Here is a 22,431-nt window from a genome sequence, read left to right as displayed (position 1 = left end):
TGGTGTTAACTGTTTGTAGTAGTTCTATCTAGTTTTCCTGTTTTGCAGAATGAAAATTTCTGCTACCTCTTTATCATACCAATTAACTAGTCTTTAGATGAAAAAAAATTCTTACAAAGTTTCTTCGTGTCTTAGATGAGATTTGAACCCAGGTTGTTCCAGTGAAAAATTATCACTAATATCAACTAAGCTATGGAGGTTCTTGTTACTAAGTCACAGATAATACACTACAGTCTATCAATGTTGTTACTTATAAACATTTAATGGATTTACATAGTTAATACAGAAGGCAGAGAAGTGCACACTTTTACCTCTAGTTACTGAGACATTCTAATTTCTTTATTGCATTTCATTATGATCACAGTTGCACAAATTATTAAGAACATGAAATAACGAAGCTGGTGTTATAACTGTATCATCAAAAAACGGCCAGCCAGGAGTGGTTCGTTGGTGTTCTCTATGACAGAAGATCACTGTTTTTCTGATTTTTGGCAGTTTCTTGCAATCAAGTTTGATCAAAATAAGTGTTCTGTAATGCATATTGTTGATTCATATAACAGTCTTGCACTTTTGACATGGCTTTTTTATCAGTGTTGTGTCTCCTCCCCCACCCATCTGACTGCATGAAAAATATCAAGCTTTGAAGTAATGTTAAGAAAAAATTCAGTGAATCAATATTAACTGATGTAGCTGTGACATGACCTCAAAGTAGAAAGGATATTTAAAAAAAAAAAAAATATGAAAAGGAAATCATTGAAATAATTCAGGAAACAGCTAACACATTTACAATGAAGTTATAGATTTCAAAGTAAATCTCTTCAGAATAAGGGAAAGGGAAGAAATAAAATAAAACTGCAAAAAAACATTCATATTAATTCATATTAGCACATTATCTATGAATAATTTTGGAATACTAATTGATGTGAAGCTCTTCCAGTTATTTGCAAAAGCTTGACACAACCTCTTTCATCTTTATAAACAAAAATCCTTCAACGAACAAAAATTTCTAAAATAATTATGTAGTTGAAAATCTTCAGGTTTCTGGGAGCATCATAATACTTATTTCATTCAGTTAATACATTCAACTGATACTGTTAACAATACTGCTTTAAAAAAAATCAAGTAATCTTACACTATGATAATACAATTAATATCTAAAAAATAGTATACTATAATGTTAATTTTTTGTTACTTAATATACAACAAAATTGATCTCCATATTTCCACTAGCAATGTAACTTTTTTTATCATCATCATGAAGTTTTCATGGAATCAAAGCCCTACTACACGAAGTTGTTATTATCAAACATAATGCTCATTAAACCATGCCTAAATTCATTTACTGTTTAAACATTTGTCACTCTCAAGCAATGTATTCAATCTACGCACCACTCTCCAAGCCATAATTCTGCTACTCACTCCCCTACTCAAACCATCCATATACAATATGTATAGCTGGCATCTTGTTCCATGCCTACCTCTCTCTCTCTCTCTCTACTCTATTAGGGGGGAAAAAAGAAACTATTCTGCATTTATCTAGTACAAACCTTTCACCAACTCATGTTCTCAATCATATCACCCCTCACCTCATCTTCCAGGTTCTGTAAGATGGCACTTAGCCAACCTAACTGTATTCTGTATTGCTTAAATCACAAACAAAAACGATGATATAATATGAAGAAATGTCATGTTAGCTGTTTTTGTCAAGGAAATATGGAGAGCAGTGAAAAGTCACTACTGGAACAACCACAAACACCAAATTAAAGATATGCATCATCAACGTTAGGAGCATCAATGTAAAGGAGCTGGTGATAGAAGAGGAACTGAAGAAATACCATATCAAGATAACTGTGTTAATGGGACGGAGAAGAAAAAAAAAACAGATGAGATATTTCTAAATACTTACATGTTAGATTCTAGCAAATATTGAACCAGGGAAATGAAGGAGTAAGTATAATATTAAAAACAAAACATAAGGTTAAACTTCTTGAATTGCAAGTAATTTCAAGTAGACCGATGTGAGTAAATTTCAAAATTGAGAAAAAAATGGGATTTATTATAAGGATCTCCTGAATGTCTATAGAATCTCCTGTTGGAACAACAGCCTCTCTTTCATGGACCATTAAGTAGGTATTATACTTTTACTACTAGAAAATTTTTCTCTATTTCTGAAATAGGGTGTTGCTGAAAACAAACACCAGAGAAAGTTGCAGAAAAGTTATGGTAAAAAAAAAGAGTAAAGCTAAAAACAAATAGGAAGTAAATTCTAAATTTGTTCAAGAGGTGGAAAATACAAACAGAAAAGTGTGATAGGTTGCTGTTAATAGTCAGACTGGCTCAAGATACAAAAGTGGCCAGAGGATTTAAATAGGCAGTAATCACTGTCTAGTTTGAGTAGAATAAAAATTAGTAACACACTGAAAGGCACAAGACATATAAAATTAAAAAAAAAAAGAAAATCAAAGTTGAACAGCACTCAAAGGTGAATAAGTATGGAGAAAAAGTCAATAAGTTTGAAAACAAAAGCCAAACCTTAGAGAACCCTGTGGCAAAATATGTTCTCAATCGATGATTAAGAATGTTCTCATACATTCTCATCATAGATGAGAAAATTTTATACATTCTCATTCGATGATGAGAATGTATAAAAACATTCTCATCATCGAATGTTTTTATACATTCGATGATTCAGTCAGTGAAGCATGTAGCGAAGTCATCTGGAAATGGAGGAAAGAATATTATAAAAGGAATCAGAGATGATAAAGGTAACATAAAAGCAAAAGATAAGAATATTCTGGATGTCTGTTGATTACTTCGAAAAATTACTACATAGAATAAGTATTGATAGAAGAGTAGATAATGTCTGGGAGGAACACAGAAATGTGAAATGTCATCTGGAATAGATGATATACAACAAGAAATGCTCTTATATGGAGATATAAAAGTTTCATACCTATACTGCATAATTCAGAAGAGTTAATTTCAAATGATTGGAGCGGGGCTTTCACAGTCCTCCTCCATAGCAAAAAGGGATATAAAACTGAATATGAGAATTACAGAGGAATTTCTCTACTGAGTATTACAGGTAAGATGATTTATGCAAGCACACATGAGAAGTGGCTAACAAAAGTTGTGGTAAAGAACAAAATGGCTAGTTCTTTTTAAAGAGCAAGCCAGGCTCAGCTAAATAAGAGTTGTCAGGATTAGATTTTTGCTTTAAGATAGCCAGTGGAAAAATCATGGGAATATAACAAATATCTGTCTTAAAGTTTGCAAATGTGGAAAAGGCACATGTAAGGTGCCCAGCTATTTCAGAATGCTACAATTATATTCAGAACTGAGACTCACAACATGGATTTCCATAGTAGAACTGCAATCTGCAAGCTCCACATTATCTGAACCAACATGCAGTGTTATCTTCAGTGGTACAAAGAGTGCGTACAGTGAAATACAAAAGTTTGGAAAGCTGTGTTATGGAGCGATAAATCATGCTACACCCTCTACTGAGCAGATGCTTGGTGAATGTCTCTTACCAAAATGTGTAACCCCACTATGAAATTCAGAGGTGGTGCTGTGATGGTATGGTCCTGTTTTTCCTGGTTTGAACTCGGACTGCTGTTTGTGATGCCATGAACCCTGAACTCCGTGAGGTATCCAAACACTCTGGAAAATGTAATGCTTCTTACCTTGTGGCATTTCTACAGAAATGACTACTGCCTTTTTCAGCAACACAATGCACCATGTCATAAGGTTGCTGCTGTAAATGCATAGTTTGTGGACATGAACATCACCACACTTAACTGACCTCAAGAGAGTCCTGATCTCAATCCTACTGAACATCTGGTGTCGAGTGAGGTCAAGAGCCATCCCACAACAGTCCAGGACCTCATTACATGCCTATAGGAAGAATGGTCAAAAATTCCTACTGATCACTACTGTACGTGTGTTGAAAGTATGCCCCATAGGATTGCTGCAGTCATTGCAGCGAAAGGAGGTCCTACATCTTATTAAAGTGGGCAATGTGGCTGTTTGTTCTTCACACTATGGTGTTCATTGACTTCTTTCCAAGTAGTATATAGCAAATGCCATGGTATTTGGTACAACTGCTCAAACTGATGATGAGCAATTGTAGAGATAAAAGCATTGAAATTGAGCCAAGTACAATGCTAATGAGTGGCTGGGTATCATTTGAATCACTGTATTTTTTTTTGCAGTTATTAGGTATGTTTTGTTATTAACAAATTAATACAGATTTCTTCTATGCTGCTAATAAATGGGTGGATACCATTTGATTTAATAATTATTTTTTGAAGAATCTGTTATTGGTCTCCTCATTATTAACAAAATTCATCACCAGAGATCACTTCAGTTTTCTAATGGAGCCTATACAGTATTATCCCATGTTTTGTATTTGCAATTCTATAATGACTGATAATTCAGTAATTTATGATTTTCTGCTTTCCATCTTCATTACATCATACAAAGGAAAATAACTGCTTTGGATTATATAATTGTAGAAGGTTAAAAAAAGTTTGCTTTACTAGCCTTTTAAAATACCAAGTGCAAAAAAATGTGTATTAACAGTAAAGTTTAATAGATATATCAGATTATCATTGATTCTTATCATGATGAGAGAAATCTTTATATGAACTTTTTCAATTGAAGGTGAGTCAGCTGATCTCATATGAAGGTAGTAAGGTTTTTTCCTGCTGGAAATTCAGGTTTATCATCCTGCACAAAGGCAAATCGGCCATGAGAACATGCACAATTTACAAACAATGCAAACAGAATTTATACAGAATTTACAGACAGTGGTAGAGGATTGTGGATGGCACTGTGTGCTGATGGTAGTAGTGTCATGTAGTTGGGATTTAAGTGTGGGAGATAGTGAATTGTAGTGTAGTGTTCTTTTCCACGATGAGTCCTTCGACTCCATAGAGGTGCCACATAATAATAATAAATCAGATTATTACTTTCCCAAAACTTCTCAGTAGTGCCCTCCCTTCATGTTTATTTGGAGTTTTTCCTACTACTACACAAAACAGGATTATCATGGACAAACATATTTACTTTATTATTATTATTATTTGTGACACCTCCAAGGAGTCCGAAGACTCATCACAGGACACCCATTGTACAACTCTCCGTCTCCACCACTACACCGAACCTTTACTACCAATTATCTACATCAACACCATCTACTGCCCACCACCACCACCACAGCTAATATTTTTTGTCTGTAAATTGCGTGTGTTCTGAGGAAAAAATGAATCACTTGATATACATGGCTGTCCAAAAATTACATAAAGCTGATTTATATACCACAGTCTGTTTTTTTTTTTTCAACAAAAGAAAAAAGAAACTTGGAGAAAATAAATTACACAGGAAAACAAATGCTAAATAATTAGTTTCTTTTTTCGCCATCAACATTCTGCCCACTCAAAATACCAGAGTATTATATTCATCGACCTTCTGTGTCTAATGCATATGAAAAATAATATTAAAAAAAAAGTTACTTTATAGTATCAACAGACCATGAAAGCATAATGCTACTTGTATCAAACAGCCCTTCATTCACACCAGATTCTGATTATTTAATGTAATTCTACTTAAAACTGTAAAATACTTAAGATGCAAATGAAAAACTACATTGTTTACAAACATATATATATAACATATTTATATTTGTTTATCATAAATATACATTAAATGCACAATATATGCAATAGTAACAAACCTATACACAACGTTTCTGAGAAAACAAACTTTTCTCCCTGCAATGCTTATCACAAAAAAGTTTCAAGAACAAATGAGATTCTGGAATAAAATAAATTATAAGTATAGGAGGGATTATTAACAAGCAATAACAAATCACATGTTTTCCTGGTTTTCATAACGGAAGCTCAAACTTCACATCAACTGCTGCTGATCTAGCCAAACCAACAATTGTAGACAATTTGACCACCTATTTAATGGGGAAAAAAAAGTTAAAAATATAATCAAGACAATCTTTTAAGTATATGTTTTAAAAGATTATATTAAAAAAAATTAAATCAATAACTTGGTGCATTGGACAATGAAACTTTCAATCCATATCCATAATTTCACTGGACATCATCAGATACAGTATAGTCACTCTGCTCTTCAGAGATGTGCCACATATCTGTGCCAGGTGGTCCTATCACTCCAAACACACCATCCATCCATCTCACTGAGAGTCTACCACTTCCTCTTTTTAGGAACTTTACCTTTTATTACTGTTTTGAGAAGTCCTCTTTCCATTCTTTCAATGTCCAAAATATTTCAGCCCTCTTCTGTCAATACCCTTAAGGAGGCTTAAATTCTATCGATCTTTTCTAACACTGATCCATCCCTGCCTTTCAGTATATGAGATCCTCAACTCTGCAATACCACATCTCAAAAGCAGCTATCTATTTCCTTATCACACTTCTTTAGGGTTCAAGTTTTGTATCAATAAGTTGATATCGAAAAAGTAGCCATATCTAGAATCCTCAGCTTCCCGTAGGTATCCACCCATTTATTAGCAGCACAGAAGAAATCTGTAGTAATTTGTTAATAACAAAACACACTGTAAGTGATAAATCCATTCTTCCAAAATTTAAACAGGTCTCTTCTCACCCCCCCCCCCTCCTGACTGGTTTTAACCATTCTCATCTTCTTTTGGTGTCTACTGAATGGCAATTCTTTGCATTAATAATGGATCCCAGATACATTTGTGAATTCAATTATTTCTCTATTAAGGTACACATGTTTCTCTGGAGCTTCCCTGCCTATATTTCCTTCAAAAACCATAATATTTGTCTCTGATGAGTTTACATCCTCTGTTCTTGCTGATCACATTAATTCTGTCAAGGATTTATTCTAGTTCTCTGTCATTACAAAGGAGTACTGTATCATCAGCATATCTCAGATTGCTGACCCATCTGTTGCCTATCCTAATTCCTGTCTCAGGTTCATCCAATGCACATGATGTCCTCAGCAAAGATACTAAACAGGCAAGGAGAAAGTAGACATCCTAGCCTAACTTTCCTGCCAACTTGAAGCAAATCAGTTAATTCAACACATGTTCTTACCATGGCTTCTTGTTCATTGTATAAGTTAACATTATCTCTCACAATTTCACATACTGAACAAAAAGGAACCCCCCCCCCACCTCCTGACAGTAATTTACCACTGTGTGTTAAGAATAAGAGAGTATGTATTAACCAAAAAAAAAAGCAGTATTACGAATAAAGTTTGAGTGAGTTCAACAGCAATGGTCTAAGAATCATTCAATAAATCAAGTACTGAAAATGACAAAACCTGAGATTCTATCAGTACCAATAATTATGAGGTAAGTAAACTTTTATGAGGATTACAGAGCTATGTGAATATTGTACACTGACCAAGTTCATGAAAAGACATGGAATTCAAATACTTACAGGATGATGAATTCCAACCAAATGGAAAAATGAGATTTTGTTGATCATAAAATAGCATGAAAAACAAAAAACAAAAAGAAAACAATGGATTTGTCAAGTTCACAGCACACGAACAATAAACAGCAGAGTAATGCAAATGAGATCATCTTACTGGTAATATGGTAATGCCATCAAAAACTAACAGACGCTGTACAATCAGAAAAAGATGGAACATAATTGGGCTTGGATGTCTGAATTCAGCTGGAACTCATAAATGCCAGTTACTTATCAATGGTAGAGTGCTTTGGTCTTAGGTTTTTATTGAGGTATTTTCTATGATTGTGATAATAAAATGTTTTGGAACAAATGACTACTGAGTGGTTGTTCACAGTGTCTGTATGGGGAAAAGTACTCTTCATCCATGTTATATCAAAGAGTTTTCCATAAACACTATCAAAGGTTTCTATGTGTGAACACAGTTTATAAGTCTATAATGTTAGTCTACTGTGGATTTCTTAAACTTTTATTCATTTAAAATACACATTGTTTTAATATTTAATTTTAAAAAAATATTTTAATTTCTATTGTATTGTGAAATATTTATAATATGAAAATGGTCAAGATAGTGAGTGGAATAAGTTGCCAGAGTCTGTTGTGGGTGCTATGACGGTGAATGAGTTCAAAGCAAAGTATGATAGATACTGTGTGAATGTCGAATAGTTGTGATGGACATGACGTTTAGGGCCTCCCTCGATGAGTCTAAGGATTCCTTGGTGTCGCCCGTAATAATAATAATAATAATAGTGTAAATTATTTAGAGCACATGTAAGTGATTACTGCTGCTGTTGTAATGCAGCTGAGCAATTCTGAAGCTGAAACTAATTTCTACATTTAGTGCATTTATTTATTTATATTTTTATTTTTTATAGGTATTATTTCTGGAAAAATTTCCATGCTACTTCCATGTATTTTTTATTTATCCAATACACGAGAGGTACAAGAACCTATAGCACATCAGTGCCATGTGTGAGGTGAGGGTAAGGATTGAGATTCCACTCGAACAGCAATTGAGATTTTCATATTCAAGTCAGATATGGCTTAAATGATTCATTTTTGTTTTTATTTTTTACAAGTGCTGTGAGCTTTGGTATAGGTTAAGAGTGAAGTATGTTGTCTCAGACCACTTTGATATGCTAACTTTTTTTTTTTAATGGAGTGCTTTGTTACCCTTTTTTGTCTGAACAGTAGCAACATTATATGTGGAATGGGTGTGGGTAAGAGGAAAGAATGAAAGCTTTCATCCTAAATTAATCACAAGATCAATTCATTTGGCAAATGTAAGGATCAGAAGATTGGAAATAGTAATCTGACAACAGGAAACAAGACCAGAAATTACAGCCATACAAACTGGTGTCACAGAACACAAGGATAGGAATCTTAGAGGAAATTGTTAACTGTAAAAATAGAACCTGACATAGAAACTAACATGTAAGCAAGTTTTAAAGTGAATAAAAGTTGAGCAGCTCTCAGATGTGAACTGCAGACTAAAATACACAAAGATTATTGAAGAAAAAATGAAAGAGTTTAAGAACAGGAACCAAACCTGTTTCATTTCCAGAGTGATTCGGCTAATGTAAATAAACAGCATAAGAGTGGGAGAGTTTCTGAAATGAAGGAAAGAGTGTTGTATGGTGACTCGTTATTAAGAGGAATGATAGATGGGAGTATAACTAAATCGTACTTACCAGGTGCGAAATTTAAGGATGTAAGTGAGAGTATTAGAGTGCAAAAACAGAGGGTGAAAGAATTAATAGTTGTGGTGGGTACAAATGAATTGAAAGGTGCTAAATTTTTTATGAGAGAGGACTTGAAAGTATTGTTAAAGGTAGCGAAAGAAAAGAGTGACAGAGTTAGAATGGTGAGTCTGTTGCCACGGTATGACAGAGAGGAGTTTAGGAGGGCCATAATCGCAAATGACATTATGCACAGGTTATGCAGACGGTGTGGTGTGGAATGAGTTTGATGGGCGAAAGGACTTATACAAGATGGATGGCCTGCATTTGAATGGACTTGATGTGTGGAGACTGGAAAAGGTGTTGCTGAATGAAGTGAAAATGGATGTGCAGAACCAGGGAAACTAGAATTACCAAGGGGGGGGGGGAGTGGATATGCAGACATCAGTGAGACAGTTGAGTGTAAGAATGTATATAATGTACCTGAGCCAGCACTAAGGACAAAAAATGGGAATGGGACAGTTAGAATAACGCATCAAGATAGGGGGTGGGATAAAGGGATCACTGCATTTCATATATACTAACCAGGAGTATTAGGAACAACAAGGAAGAATTTTTGGCCTTGATTGGCTCTTCCTGACCAGGTTATTGGCATTAGTGAAACATGGCTGACGGAAGATGATATAGTTAGTGGGATAGAATGTGTAGGTTATAGTGTGTTTAGGAGGGACAGAGAGAATAAAATGTGGGGAGGGGTGTTATTGATGATAGCTGATGAACTGCAGCCAAGGAGAATTGAAGTTGTATCGCAGGATAGTGAAAGGAGCTCATTTGAGGCTATTTGGTGTGAGATTGAGACTGGCAGAATAAAATATACAGTTGGGTGCTGCTATAGACCAGGTGATGGAATAGATGGTGGAGATAGTATGTATAAACAAATTGATGAAATGAGTGGAAGGAGGGTAATTATTATGGGGGATTTCAACTATGGTAACATTGATTGGAAGGAGGAGAGGACACATGTGAGGAAAGAAATGGATTTTATTCAATTATTAAGGGATAACTATTTGAGACAGCATGTGATTGAAAATACTAGGGGTGTGAGAGTGCTTGACCTGGTAATAGCATCTCACAATTTGACTGTAATGAATATGACCATGTTGCCACCTATTGGTGAGAGAGATCATAAGGTCTTGACCTGAGAGGTGGCTAAAGGTGTGGAATTTTTGATTAAGATAGGGTATATGTGGAATTACCATGCTGGCAAGTATGACAAGCTTAGGAGATTGCTTGGATCAGTGCCATGGCATGTACAACTGCCAGGGCTGGACGTCGATAGAGCATGGGAAGTGGTCAAGGAGCATTTACAGGAGGTTATGGTTGATTGTATACCTAGGGTCCGAATAGTAAAACAATTAGAGGTTAAATGGATGAATAACACCATTAAGCCTGAGCTGCAAAAAAAGAAACAACTGTGGAGGGAATTTAAAGAAAGGGGTGACCTGCAGGCACACGAACGGTATAAAGTGCAGGCCAGAAGTATCAAGTGTGGTAACAAGGTAGGCCCTAAATATCATGTCCACACAACTATACGACATTCTCACAGTATCTATCATACCTTGCCTTGAACTCGCTCACCGTCATAGCACCCACAACAGACTCTGGCAGCTTATTCCACTCATTTACCACTCTAAAAGTAAAGAACCGAGCTCTAACACCCCTGCTAACCACACTCTTGCCCAGCTTCCATAGGTGCCCCTAGTAACGAGTGTGGTAAAAACAGCAAAAGCGGATTATGAAAGGAAACTAGCTATGCAAGCAAAAGAGAATCCCAAACAGTTCTTTCAATATGCTGCAAGCAAGAAAAAAACTGTACATGGCAAAATGATTTTAAGGAATGACGATGGCAAGGAGGTCACTGAATCAGTCGATATAGTGGAGTAACTGAGTGCGCACTTTGCAAAAAGTATATCATCCAGGTGGTGCCATTGAAAAAATGAAGGAACCATTAGTTTATACGGGAATTGTGATGAATGAAGTGGAGGTGAATAGTCTGTTACAGAACCTTAATGTGAATACATCTGTGGGATTGGATGGTATACCAGCACGGGTCTTGCGTGAAGCGGCTAAGGAATTATCAGTGCCTTTCACTATGTTGTTTAATCTGAGTCTCGGGTCTGGTTTAGTCCCGAAGGCATGGAAAGAGAGGAAAATAGTTTCACGGCATAAAGGAGGATCCAAGACTACGGTTGCAAATTACCGACCAATCAGCATATCAAGAGTCATTGTCAAGGTCTTGGAGAAAGTAGTCAAGGGAAAAATACAGGAATGGATTGATGAAAATGAGATACTGTACAGGGGGGGACAGCATGGCTTTGTGAAGGGTAGATCATGCTTCAGTAACTTGCTCAAGTTTTATAACAAGGTGACGGCTGAACTGAATAAGGGCAATGGGTTTACAGTGATACTGCTGGACCTGGCAAAGGCGTTTGACAGGATACCACATGGAATTCTAATCCGTAAACTACAACATATGGGAATGGATATAGGGTTGGTGAGATGGATAGATATCAAAGAGTAGTTTATTCAGGAGTAGAGTCCAAAAGATGGCCTGTGACTAGTGTTGTGCCGCAGGGTTCTGTTCTTGGACCACTGCTGTTTAATCTGTTCATTAACGATATAGGGAAGGATCTAAGTGGAACAGTTCATTTGTTCACTGATGATGCAAAGTTAGGTAGGGCGATAGTGAATGCAGAAGATGTCAAAATCTTGCAGGATGACTTGGATAGATTGGAGTTCTTGGCTAAGGAGAATGGATGTCAATTTAATGTGACAAAATGTAAGATATTTTGGGATGCATTTTGAGATGAAAAGATTAGCAGCAGTATACCACATTGGTGGAACTGTACTCCAGGAGATTGATGAGGCCAGGGACTTGGGAGTGTTGGTGGATAGGGAGATGAAGTTTAGGGGGCACATTGCAAAAGTAGCTAAATCAGCTTATCAACTCACTTGGTTGTTGAAAAATACCTTGACAAGAAGAGACAAGCAAGTTATTGTACCTCTGTACCGAGCCTTGATAAGACCTCATGTCGACTACTGTGCCCAGATTTCGTCACCTCGGTTTATTCTTGATGGGGAGGAGGTGGAGAGGATCCAGAGGCAAGTGACTAAGATGATAGCAGGTCTATGGAATGAACCATATGAAACAGGTTGAAGATTTGTGGGTTGCAGAAACTAGTTGATAGGTGGAAAAGGGGAGATATGATTGAGACATTCAAATTGCTAAAGGGATTCTATAGGATTAATTCAGAGGCTATTTTTGAGATTAGGACTGGTGGTGGTAGAACTAGGGGACACCTATGGAAGCTGGGCAAGAGTGTGGTTAGCAGGGGTGTTATGACGGTGAGCGAGTTCAAGGCAAGGTATAATAGATACTGTGAGAATGTCACATAGTTGTGTGGACATGATGTTTAGGGCCTCCTTCGATGAGTCTAAGGACTCCCTGGAGTCGTCCGAAATAATAATAATAATAATAAATAATAAAAACCTTGGAGATTCAGTGGCATGCCTTGAAGAAAACCCTGATTGATTCAGCCAGAGAAGCATGTGGTCAGGTTGATTGCAACAATAGAAAAATCAGAACTCCATAGTGAACACAAGAATTTAAAGAGGCAGTGAAGGAAAAGAAGAAAGCATATAAAAAGTTCCTGTCAAATAATCCAGCTTGTGCTCTTAGAGAATATAGAGACAAATGCAAGAATGCTAAACAATGTGTAAAACTAGGTAAACAAAAGTCATGGGAGGACTTTGGCAAGAATATAGAAAATAAATATCAAGAAGGTGGCAAAACATTCTGGAGGTTGTTGAAGCTTAGGAATGGAGGAAAGAGTGCTGTAAAAGGAGTTAGAGATGATAAAGGGACATGAAAATGGTAGAAAAAGATATCGTTGAAGTATGGAGTAATTACTTTGAAAAACTGCTAAAGGAAACAAGCAGTGATGATAGCACAGTGGTAAAAAACACTGACCAGGCATGCAGTCAGGAACACATATCCATGTGGAAAGGCAGCAGGAGTAGATGATATTCGACCAGAAATGCTGAAGTATGGTGGTATAAAAGTCTTATAGTGGCTGCACTGCATAGTTCAGAAAGCCTGGACAGAGGGACGAATTTCCAATGATTGAAGTAGAGCTCTAATAGTACCCATATATAAAAAGGGAAATAAAACTGAATGTGAGAATTACAGAGATATTTCCCTACTGAGTGTTCCTGGCAAGATCTATGCAAGTATATTTGAGAAACGGCTGAGAAGAATTGTGGAATAAAAGCTTGGTGAAGAACAAGCTGGATTCAGGCCAAATAAAATAGAGGCTTTCAGGATCAGATCTTCACTTTATGACAAACAGTTGAGAAAGCATGGGAATATAACAGAGATCTGTATTTAAGTTTTGTCGATCTGGAAAAGGCATATGACAAGGTGCCAAGAGAGAAGCTATTCAATAAACTATAGTTATATGGTATCATTGGGGCATTATATCAAGTAATACTTAGTCTTTATTTGAGTTGTAAGTCAGCAGTTAGAATTGAAGGAAGTACAGGAAGATGGTTTAATGTTAAATCTGGTGTGAGACAAGGATGTACATTATCCTCTCTGTTATTTATTATCTATATGGATCACATTATGAAGGAAAGTGGTATTAAACATGATATCAGAATTGGAGATGTTAATGTCAGCTCTTTGCTTCATGCAGACGATGTTATACTTCTAAATAAATCCACTACAAGTTTGTAAGATTCCCTGACTAAATTGAATAACTGTTGTAATAGATATGGTATGAAGGTCGGCATTAAAAAGACAAAGACAATGAAAATAGGTAGAATTGTTGAAAATGTCAACTGTGTTGTGAACGGGGAACCTGTGGAACAAGTAAAACATTTCAGCTACTTAGGCACGATTTTTACTGAAGATGGTAAATTAAATATGGAAATAGACAACAGAAACGAGAAAGAAAGAACACATAGGATATGTCAGAAATAACAGACAAGACATTTCAGGCCTTTCGTGCCACTTTGCCTCTACTAACCATCACATTGAGTGGGATAAGAGCCTTATGCCATACATAAAAGATAACTACCATTCAAGAACCTTTAAAGAAGCAGCTACAGTCGTCCGTAAAACTGAAAACCTAAACAAGAATCAAGGTCTAATTTTACCAGAAATTTGGAAAACTTTTATCAGATCATTAAATATCAAAGAAATGAACTTTCATAACAATTACGTCATCAGTCATCACGAATAAATCACGTTAACGAGACACGCACATTGTTACGCACAATACCAATTTTTGTATGATTTAGAACCATCGGTTATAACCTAGTCTGTAACCTTCATTTTGTGCTTACTGATTTGTATTCCCTGAGGATGCCAATAGAAACAGATTGGCGAAACATGTAGGAGGATAAAAATAAAGCTACTTGATAAAGATTTTATAAAAAAGTGTAATAGTGTTATGAATAATTGTCAAGAAAAAATTCAACATAAGGATTAATGATATTCATATGATTTATCATTTCTGATATTTACATAAGATAAGAATCTGCCAAATTTTTTGGAGAAGAGATAGAGGCAATCACTCAGATTGAAAGTAGGTTGGTATAATAGGGATTCAGAACTTTCTGTGAAGGTGTGTTCACATTTACAACTGCTTCTAAGGAGAAGACTTTGTAACAAGTCTAATCTTCTAGTCAGAAGGTTAGACTTGTTACAAAGGATACTGTGTTTGGTTTCATACCATGTTGTGCAACACACCAGACTTTTGAAGTTTAAGGTATTCAATGTAGTACTGATGTTAACAATTCCCCCCCCACACACCCGAGAGAATAGTCTGTCTGTTGCATGTTAGATTACATCCACAAGGAATCTGGTAAGCATCAGCCAGAGAACAGAGGCCAAGGTGTATATGTATATGGTAAAAATATTACAGATTTTATTGATAGCAAAATATGTATGTATCAGGTGAAACTTCAAGATTCTGTCTATAATTATGGAAATTATAAAAATATGAGATTGGAACCCTGCATACTACTGAGGTATCCTTCAGCAAAGAAATGTAGCACACTATTATCCATTGAATGTAAGGGAGGGGTCATATATTGATGTAAAGATGAAGGAGAAGAACAAATGTTATGTTACGTCCTCAAAGGATTTGACAACCCAAAAATTTCAGAGACATGATGCATAGAACTGCATATACTTATGCATCATACCTCCCAAATTTGGGGATGTCAAATCCTTAATACATATTGGATGTGCTTTCAATCTGCATCAACCAGTGTATATTGGATAAGTTTCCGATATACAGTGGCTAATTAGGTTCCAGATGCCATGCAGGTAAGTAGGATGTTCCTAAATATGTGGATGTAGGCTGTTGATTTAATACAAGAAGGTGGTTAATTCATTTTCAACACAATGCAAAATGGCAAATATATCATCCTCACAACAAACTCAAAAAGAGAGTTAAGGATGAATGGTAGAAAAAAAAAATCTTCTACATGGTTTAAATAATCATTATTCATGGGAAAGGGCTCCTCATGGCTGTACCTTCAAATTTGTTTACCATCTTATTTTTCCAGCTAAAGTATCTTGACTATATAACTAACTCCAATATGTTAATAACATCCAGAGGGAAGTTATCATATAAATATAGCATCAGCAGGATGTTAGCAAACAGAAAAATTATGGCAAAGGTGATTAAAATTATTTCAGAAACTTGTAAGAGATATCCTTGATTTTTTTCAAGAAAATGTGACAATTCTCGATATATGTGTGTTTTAACAGAGTAAAGGAACTTAGCAATTTATAATACAGGAGAGTCAATACAGTTCAAAATAGGTCTCATACGGCAGTCTTTTTATGCATTTTTGGAAGAGCATACAAATGAAGAATCCCCCAAAATACTGTGCAGTTTCTTCAGTGTACTCTCATCAACTAACTTCAAGGAGTTTATTCAACTGACTGTGTCTTGGGATGGTTATAACTTACTTCTAGATAAGGAGACCTACAAAAGGAGGTCAATTTACCTCTCACAGTCATCTTTATCCATTACCACTATGGCTTTCCCTTTATCTGCTCTAATAACATCTAATATACAATAGAGTAACATCTAATATACAATCTATTTCTGATTTCTGCTACTCTGAATGCTAAATTACTGGATACTGTTCTTCATCTCTAAATAATCATTAACTTGTGCTCTTTGAGAAGCATTCAAACAGAATCAAGCAAAAACATGATTTGTTATTTTGTAGACAGTAAATATATTGTTGGAAACTCTCCTACTGACCAATGAGTAGTTAATATTTTCCAATGTTAACTAATGCTGAGACTAGTGTGCTGGCTAAAGGACACAATTTTGCTATCACACCAAAATCATTCCATATTTTGCATAACATCAGATGCAGTCTTTCTGGTCTCATGAAGCGCAAAGCGCACTGTTATATCAGCCTAATTTAACACAAAAACAAATGCTTCTCTCTTTTCTAAAAAAAGTCTGGGAGATTCTTATCCTATGTAAATATCAGAAATGACATATATTTAATATGATCCTGCCAGCATGCTGCACTTGCTCTTATTGGTGAACCAATTATTGTATCTGACTAGTATTCTGTTTCTTTGAATTGATTGTCTGTTCCACACTGATAACACAATGTTAGTTTTGGTAAGAAATATTGGTGCTAATTTTATTGGGTCTAATGTGTTGTTTCTTGTTAAAATTAATGAAATTTTAACTAAAAAAATTAATGAAATTAAAAAAAAAAATTAACTGGAATGAGGATGTGGGGTGGAAAAAGATCAAGCATTAAGATCTTGAATTATCCAGATTATCTGATAATCTGGTGGATAAGTGGACAATTTACATTAGGCCACTGCTAACAGCAAATGCTTTAGCATCACTTTAGTTTGGGTAGTAGAACTGCAAAAAGGGAAGCTTGTTGGAGTTGTGTACATTGAAATACATGTCAAGATAATTTCAGTGTGGATAAGTTGGAATCAGAAAATCAAGCCTCAGGAATAAAATTTCAAAGAGATTAGCATGATTATCAAAATTTGGATATTGAAGGTGGCAGTAAATCTATGCAACAAAATTTCAAGGAAAATTTTGAATGAGAAAAAGGAGATGAGATTTGGCCTTCTCTGACATGGAATGTTGAATTATTTAATGTAAAAATACCACCATTATGGCAGAAGGAATCACAAAGGATGCAGTTTGGATAGTTGAGGTGGACGGTGGTTACTGTGGTTTAAAACCAGTTTAGCCAGAAATAGGAGGTTAGCTTTGGATATCAATAAGTGAATGTATACAATTTATGTTTCCATTTAGGCCATTGGTATATTCAAAGTGGATGCGGCAATTTTTTTTTGAATAATTTTGCCATTTTTTTGTTTGTTTGTTGGTATGTTTTGTTTCGGTATTTTTTTCCCCCCAAGGTATTAGAAGAGAAGAGGTAGAGAAAGAGTATGCAGTGTGGAATGATTAAAAAAAAGGGCAGGGGTACAATGACAAATAATTTTTATTTATTTATTTTTGTTATAACTCAATTTTTTGGAAAAACACTATGAAATGATAATAATGTAAGGTATTTTTGATTTTTTTCACTATAACTGGAACATTTTATTGGCAAAAATTCAAAATGACAATAATGTTTCCCTGATTTAATGAAATGTAGTATTTAGGATCACTATTAAAATCTATTAAGTCATTTTAACTGGCCTACTTTAATGACAGAAAGAAAAAAAGAAATTAAGATTAATAAAAATTAAGAAATGTCTACAGTGCATAATTTTGATTATGTAGTACCTAAGAGTCTGTAATATATGACTGATTTGCCGAATTCAGCTGCTGTAATAAAGAATGGTGTTCAAGCTTATATATATTAGTTGTTACTTATATTGATATTTTTAGGAAAGAAATGATAATGCTGATGGCATAACTAAAATAATGAAATTACTTTTTCCTATATTTTGCCAGAAGCATCAGGGAACAATATACAAGTGCATGGAGGTACAATATGGGTAAATGATACTGAAGTAGAGGAGATCTTGAAGTCATAAACTGCAGCTCACAGTGGTTGTCTGAGGATTATTATTCCACAGATATGAGTTAATTTTATGAATCCAAATTTGTTGAAGTTTTACAGCAAACAAATTCAAGGGATAGTTTTTCATACCTGTATTTGGAATAAGGTGACTTTTTTCCATCATATCCTGTGGCAGGTACAAAGGCATAGCTGTAGAAAATTTTTCTGTTTGGTTACAAAGTATCTTACACTTGAAAAGAAATCATATTATTGTTTTAATTAGGCAGTGAGTCTAGGTACTGACCCTTCCCATAATGTTTTTTTGTATTATGGGATACTGAGGCAAGTGATGTGAAGTCAACAGCTTCTATGAACAAGTAGACTAGTCATGAAGACACTTCATCTGCAAATTCTGTTTGCTTATGCTTGGATAAAGGATTAAAACAAGAATATAATTTTTCACCAAGAATAGTGTACTAAGGCATGGTCTGCAATTCTGAGCAGTCATAATGGTGGTAGTGGATATAGTCTTTCTGCTTGGAGATCCTGATGCTGGCTGTTTTGCCTGTTTGACATAGTAAGATGTATTACAGCTGCTGGGCACTTGGTTGATACAAGGCAAATTTAAGGAGTGCAGCTAGTCTTCAGGCAAGTGGATAAGGGATGCCAACTTTTTGTGTGTTTTGAAGGTCGTGACAAGAATTGCATTTTTTAGGATCTTTGCTAACTTTTAAGAAGTATTCCAGATATATGCCAACCTGGTTGAGTTCGATTGTATATGCTCTCTAACTAACAGGCTGTAGGTTCGAATCCCACCGTGGGCATGGATTTGATTGTCTTTAGACAGTTGATGAACTTCATCACCCTGGTGTAAGATTGATGCCCTGCTTACTGGAGGCATGAAGTGGCTTGAAAAGTTCCATGTGTGGTACCTAGAGTAGCAATTTATGGACTATGCAAAAATAAATTTTAAAAAATACAAAAAATATAAAATACTTAAAACAGACAAAAAAAAATCTTTTGTCCACCCACGGTAGTACAAATGTACTTTAGAGTTACAAAAAACCTTTCATGGGTAGGAGCCACACAAAAAGGAACGGTGACTGATTTAACATAGTCTATGTTTCGGATTGGGGTGGGTATAAGGTATTAACATTTTTTTGGTCTAGCAGAGATTGTAGCCATTGTGTTAGGCATGTACTTTGTTGTGGTTAAGTTCAGCAGTAAAAGTATTATTATCAGAGCAGAACAATTCTGCCCTGTTGACCAAAAATTTTCATAATGTCACACTGTTGGGAAGGATGATGTTGTGAAACTGTTTGTCTGTGTGTGAGTTCTGTAGACAGTGAACATCAAAGATCTGGTTGATGTGCAATCAAGATATTTAGAAAGAGCTAGACTGTTGTTTCTTTTCTTTAGAAAAGAAAGTGAATTGGATCCTGGAATGTTGGCCGTTCAGCTGAGTTAAGGGTGTTCAAGCATGTCAGCGTTTAGCCAAATAGGAGAGATCTGTGTAGAGTAGAATTTAAAGCTTTCCCATCAGGCATCTTCATAAAGTCGTTATTAGTTATTTGGGGTTAGGGGTGTAAAGCAGAAAGTCTATGATTTTCCCCTATGGTAGGAGTGTACTTGCCAAAAGACAGAGCCAGAGTTTATGTACTGAAATAAGGCTGAGATACTGAGAGGAAATTAATTCACCACATACAATTAGCCAAAGCACTCTCTCAGTATAATGGAAATACCCCTTTACACAAAAAGAACCCTGCCCACTTTTACATTCAGTTCAGGAAGACTTACCCTCACTACTGATATAATAGTTTTTTCTTTGTTCAGCAATGCTGCACTTAAAAGCATCTTTAACCTAATGAAGATGTTCATCTTTCCTATAGTTAATTCTGAATCCTATTTCATGGAATGCATGTACATACAGCTGATTTGATAAATTTCTGGATAATAAAATACTATGAAAAGAAATAACGGTCAACTCTCAAACCTAAACAAAAATAATGACCTCAAAATTTAGGTGTTTCGCTGATACATGTGTAACAATCTATTTATCTGGAACCAAGATAGCTGTATTGCAATTCATTCATCAGTTATAACTATAAATAAACAAGGTAGAAACCTAATTTCTCCTACTGATCCATCATCATCTATATAAATAAGATACAGTGGTACCTTGGTTTGTGAGCATAATTCGTTCCGGAAACGTGCTTGTAATCCAAAGCGCTCGTATATCAAAGCGAATTTCCCCATAAGAAATAATGAAAACTCAGATGATTCATTCCAAAACTCAAAAATATTCATATAAAAATGATTAATACAAAATACATATATCTTCGTATACCTTATACAGTATATGTATACCTTTTTATATTTTTATTATGTATTTAAATGTAATACTGTATATATAAAGTAATCGAATTTATTAATTACATTGCAATTACATATTACAGTAATTATATTGGGTAGGACGACTTTCATTGTCACTAACAGAATCACTGCTATCTGTTGGCTCTTTTTCTTTTTGTGCGACTTTAACAAGGAACCTATCCAATGACACCTGCTTTTGCCTCCTTTTGAGGATTTCACGGAAATATGACTTTGCATTGTCGTTAAACAGATTCATAGCTTGCGCTGCCACAGCCTTACTTGGGTGGCGCTTTTCTACAAAATTTTTTGTTTTCTGTAGACATACCTGGCAGTTTACTTAAGAGGTCGGCGTACAAGGCCTTTGCCTTCTCACAGATCAAGTTCTCGGTCACAGTATTACAAGCTAGTTGCTTCTCGTTTATCCACACCAAAAGCAACTTTTCTACATCTTCCAGAATACATGGCTATTGCTTTGATACTCTCATGACTCCTTTTGCTACATCTAGCCCCTTAGTTCTTCTTTTTTTTTAATACTGTACAAATCGTTGATGTAGACTTCTTATAAAATCTTGTGATGGCGGCCACTTGCATACCTTGTTCGTGCTTCCCAATGATTTCCTTCTTAACTTCCACCGTAATCATCTCCATCTTCCTACTGCCTCCCTTTTCAACCCTTTTCTCCATTGGGGCCATTGTCGTAGTACAGTTAATAAAGAACAGTCATTTGGACACAAAATAAAAAAAATACTTTTGCGCACACACATGATCACAACGCTAGCACAAATGTTGACTATAAGAATGAGGTATGCCAACTGAGACAAGCATGCAAGACAATTACCCGCAATCTTGAGCGTCTTGTGATCACATGACGCTCGGCAGACAAAGCTTACAGGTAATACTCGTATTGCAAGACCTCGCTCGTTTATCAAGTTAAAATTTATTAAAAATTTTTGCTTGTCTTGCAAAACACTCGCAGACCAAGTTACTCGCAATCCAAGGTACCACTGTACTACTGTAAAACTCTCATGATATGTACCTTATCATGCTCATTTTTGCATGTTTTCCTAGGGAGATTGCACTTAAAGAAATGTCAATTTTGTCTGTAATAAGCTTGTATTTGTAATAACTTAGCCATGGGCCTTTGTTAAAATAATGTGGTGCATGGCATCATTATGTAACACTGTTGACCCATGTCCATATATGGCTTCAAAAGATGTGCAAAGTATGACAAAATATGTGACCATATATGGGAAGTTTCGAGAGATGCACGCATGTGTACAATGGAAGTCTGGGCCTTTATAAGGTAAAACATCGAGAAGGACTTCATCTTAAATTTCTCATTCTTCTCTTACCTTGGTCTGCTTCACTTGAGGTCTGTTGTCGGTAATCGAAAGAGAAGCATCGTGGATCTTAGGTTTCTCAATCTTCTCTTACCTGGGTCTGCCACCACGTGAGGTCTGATGTCGATAATCGAAAGAGAAGCATCGTAAATCTTAGGGTTCTAAATCTTCTCCTACCTGGATCCACTGCAATGAGGAGTATTATACTGATCATTGGAACACCTAGCTAGGAAAAGAGCTGCACACTGCTGCCATATTAAAGGTCCTAAAGGGCATAAAACAACTGACAACTTGAACAAAGAAGAAATTTGGTGGGAGGCAACGAATGAGTCAGCAGAAAGAAAGAGAAAAGGAGCAGAGCACTTTTGTGTGAATAAAAGATCCAAGTAGGAGAAGATTTAGAACTCTAAGATCTATGATGCTGTTTTCTACCCTTAAAGGTAGTGCTGAATAAGAATTGTAAGTATTTAGATATGTGATATT

The 22,431-nt window shown here is 35.5% G+C and overlaps 1 protein-coding gene across 1 annotated transcript in view; it reads right to left on the bottom strand.

Moving 5' to 3' along the window:
- Positions 1 to 241: 241 nt before the first annotated feature.
- Positions 242 to 22,431, bottom strand: part of LOC150094826 (succinate--CoA ligase [ADP-forming] subunit beta, mitochondrial-like) — a 169,085-nt gene continuing 146,895 nt past the window's right edge. The window contains exon 11 of the mRNA XM_090411583.1: positions 242 to 5,965. Coding sequence (XP_090267709.1) covers positions 5,891 to 5,965 — 75 coding nt within the window. The 3' untranslated portion in view covers positions 242 to 5,890. The remainder of the gene's footprint in view (positions 5,966 to 22,431) is intronic.

The sequence above is a fragment of the Typopeltis vanoorti genome, chromosome 21 (assembly GCF_054136105.1).
Source record: "Typopeltis vanoorti isolate ZY-2024b chromosome 21, IOZ_Tvanoo_1.0, whole genome shotgun sequence".
NCBI classification, from domain to species: Eukaryota; Metazoa; Arthropoda; class Arachnida; order Uropygi; family Thelyphonidae; genus Typopeltis; species Typopeltis vanoorti.
This window is presented reverse-complemented; position numbering and strand designations above follow the sequence as displayed.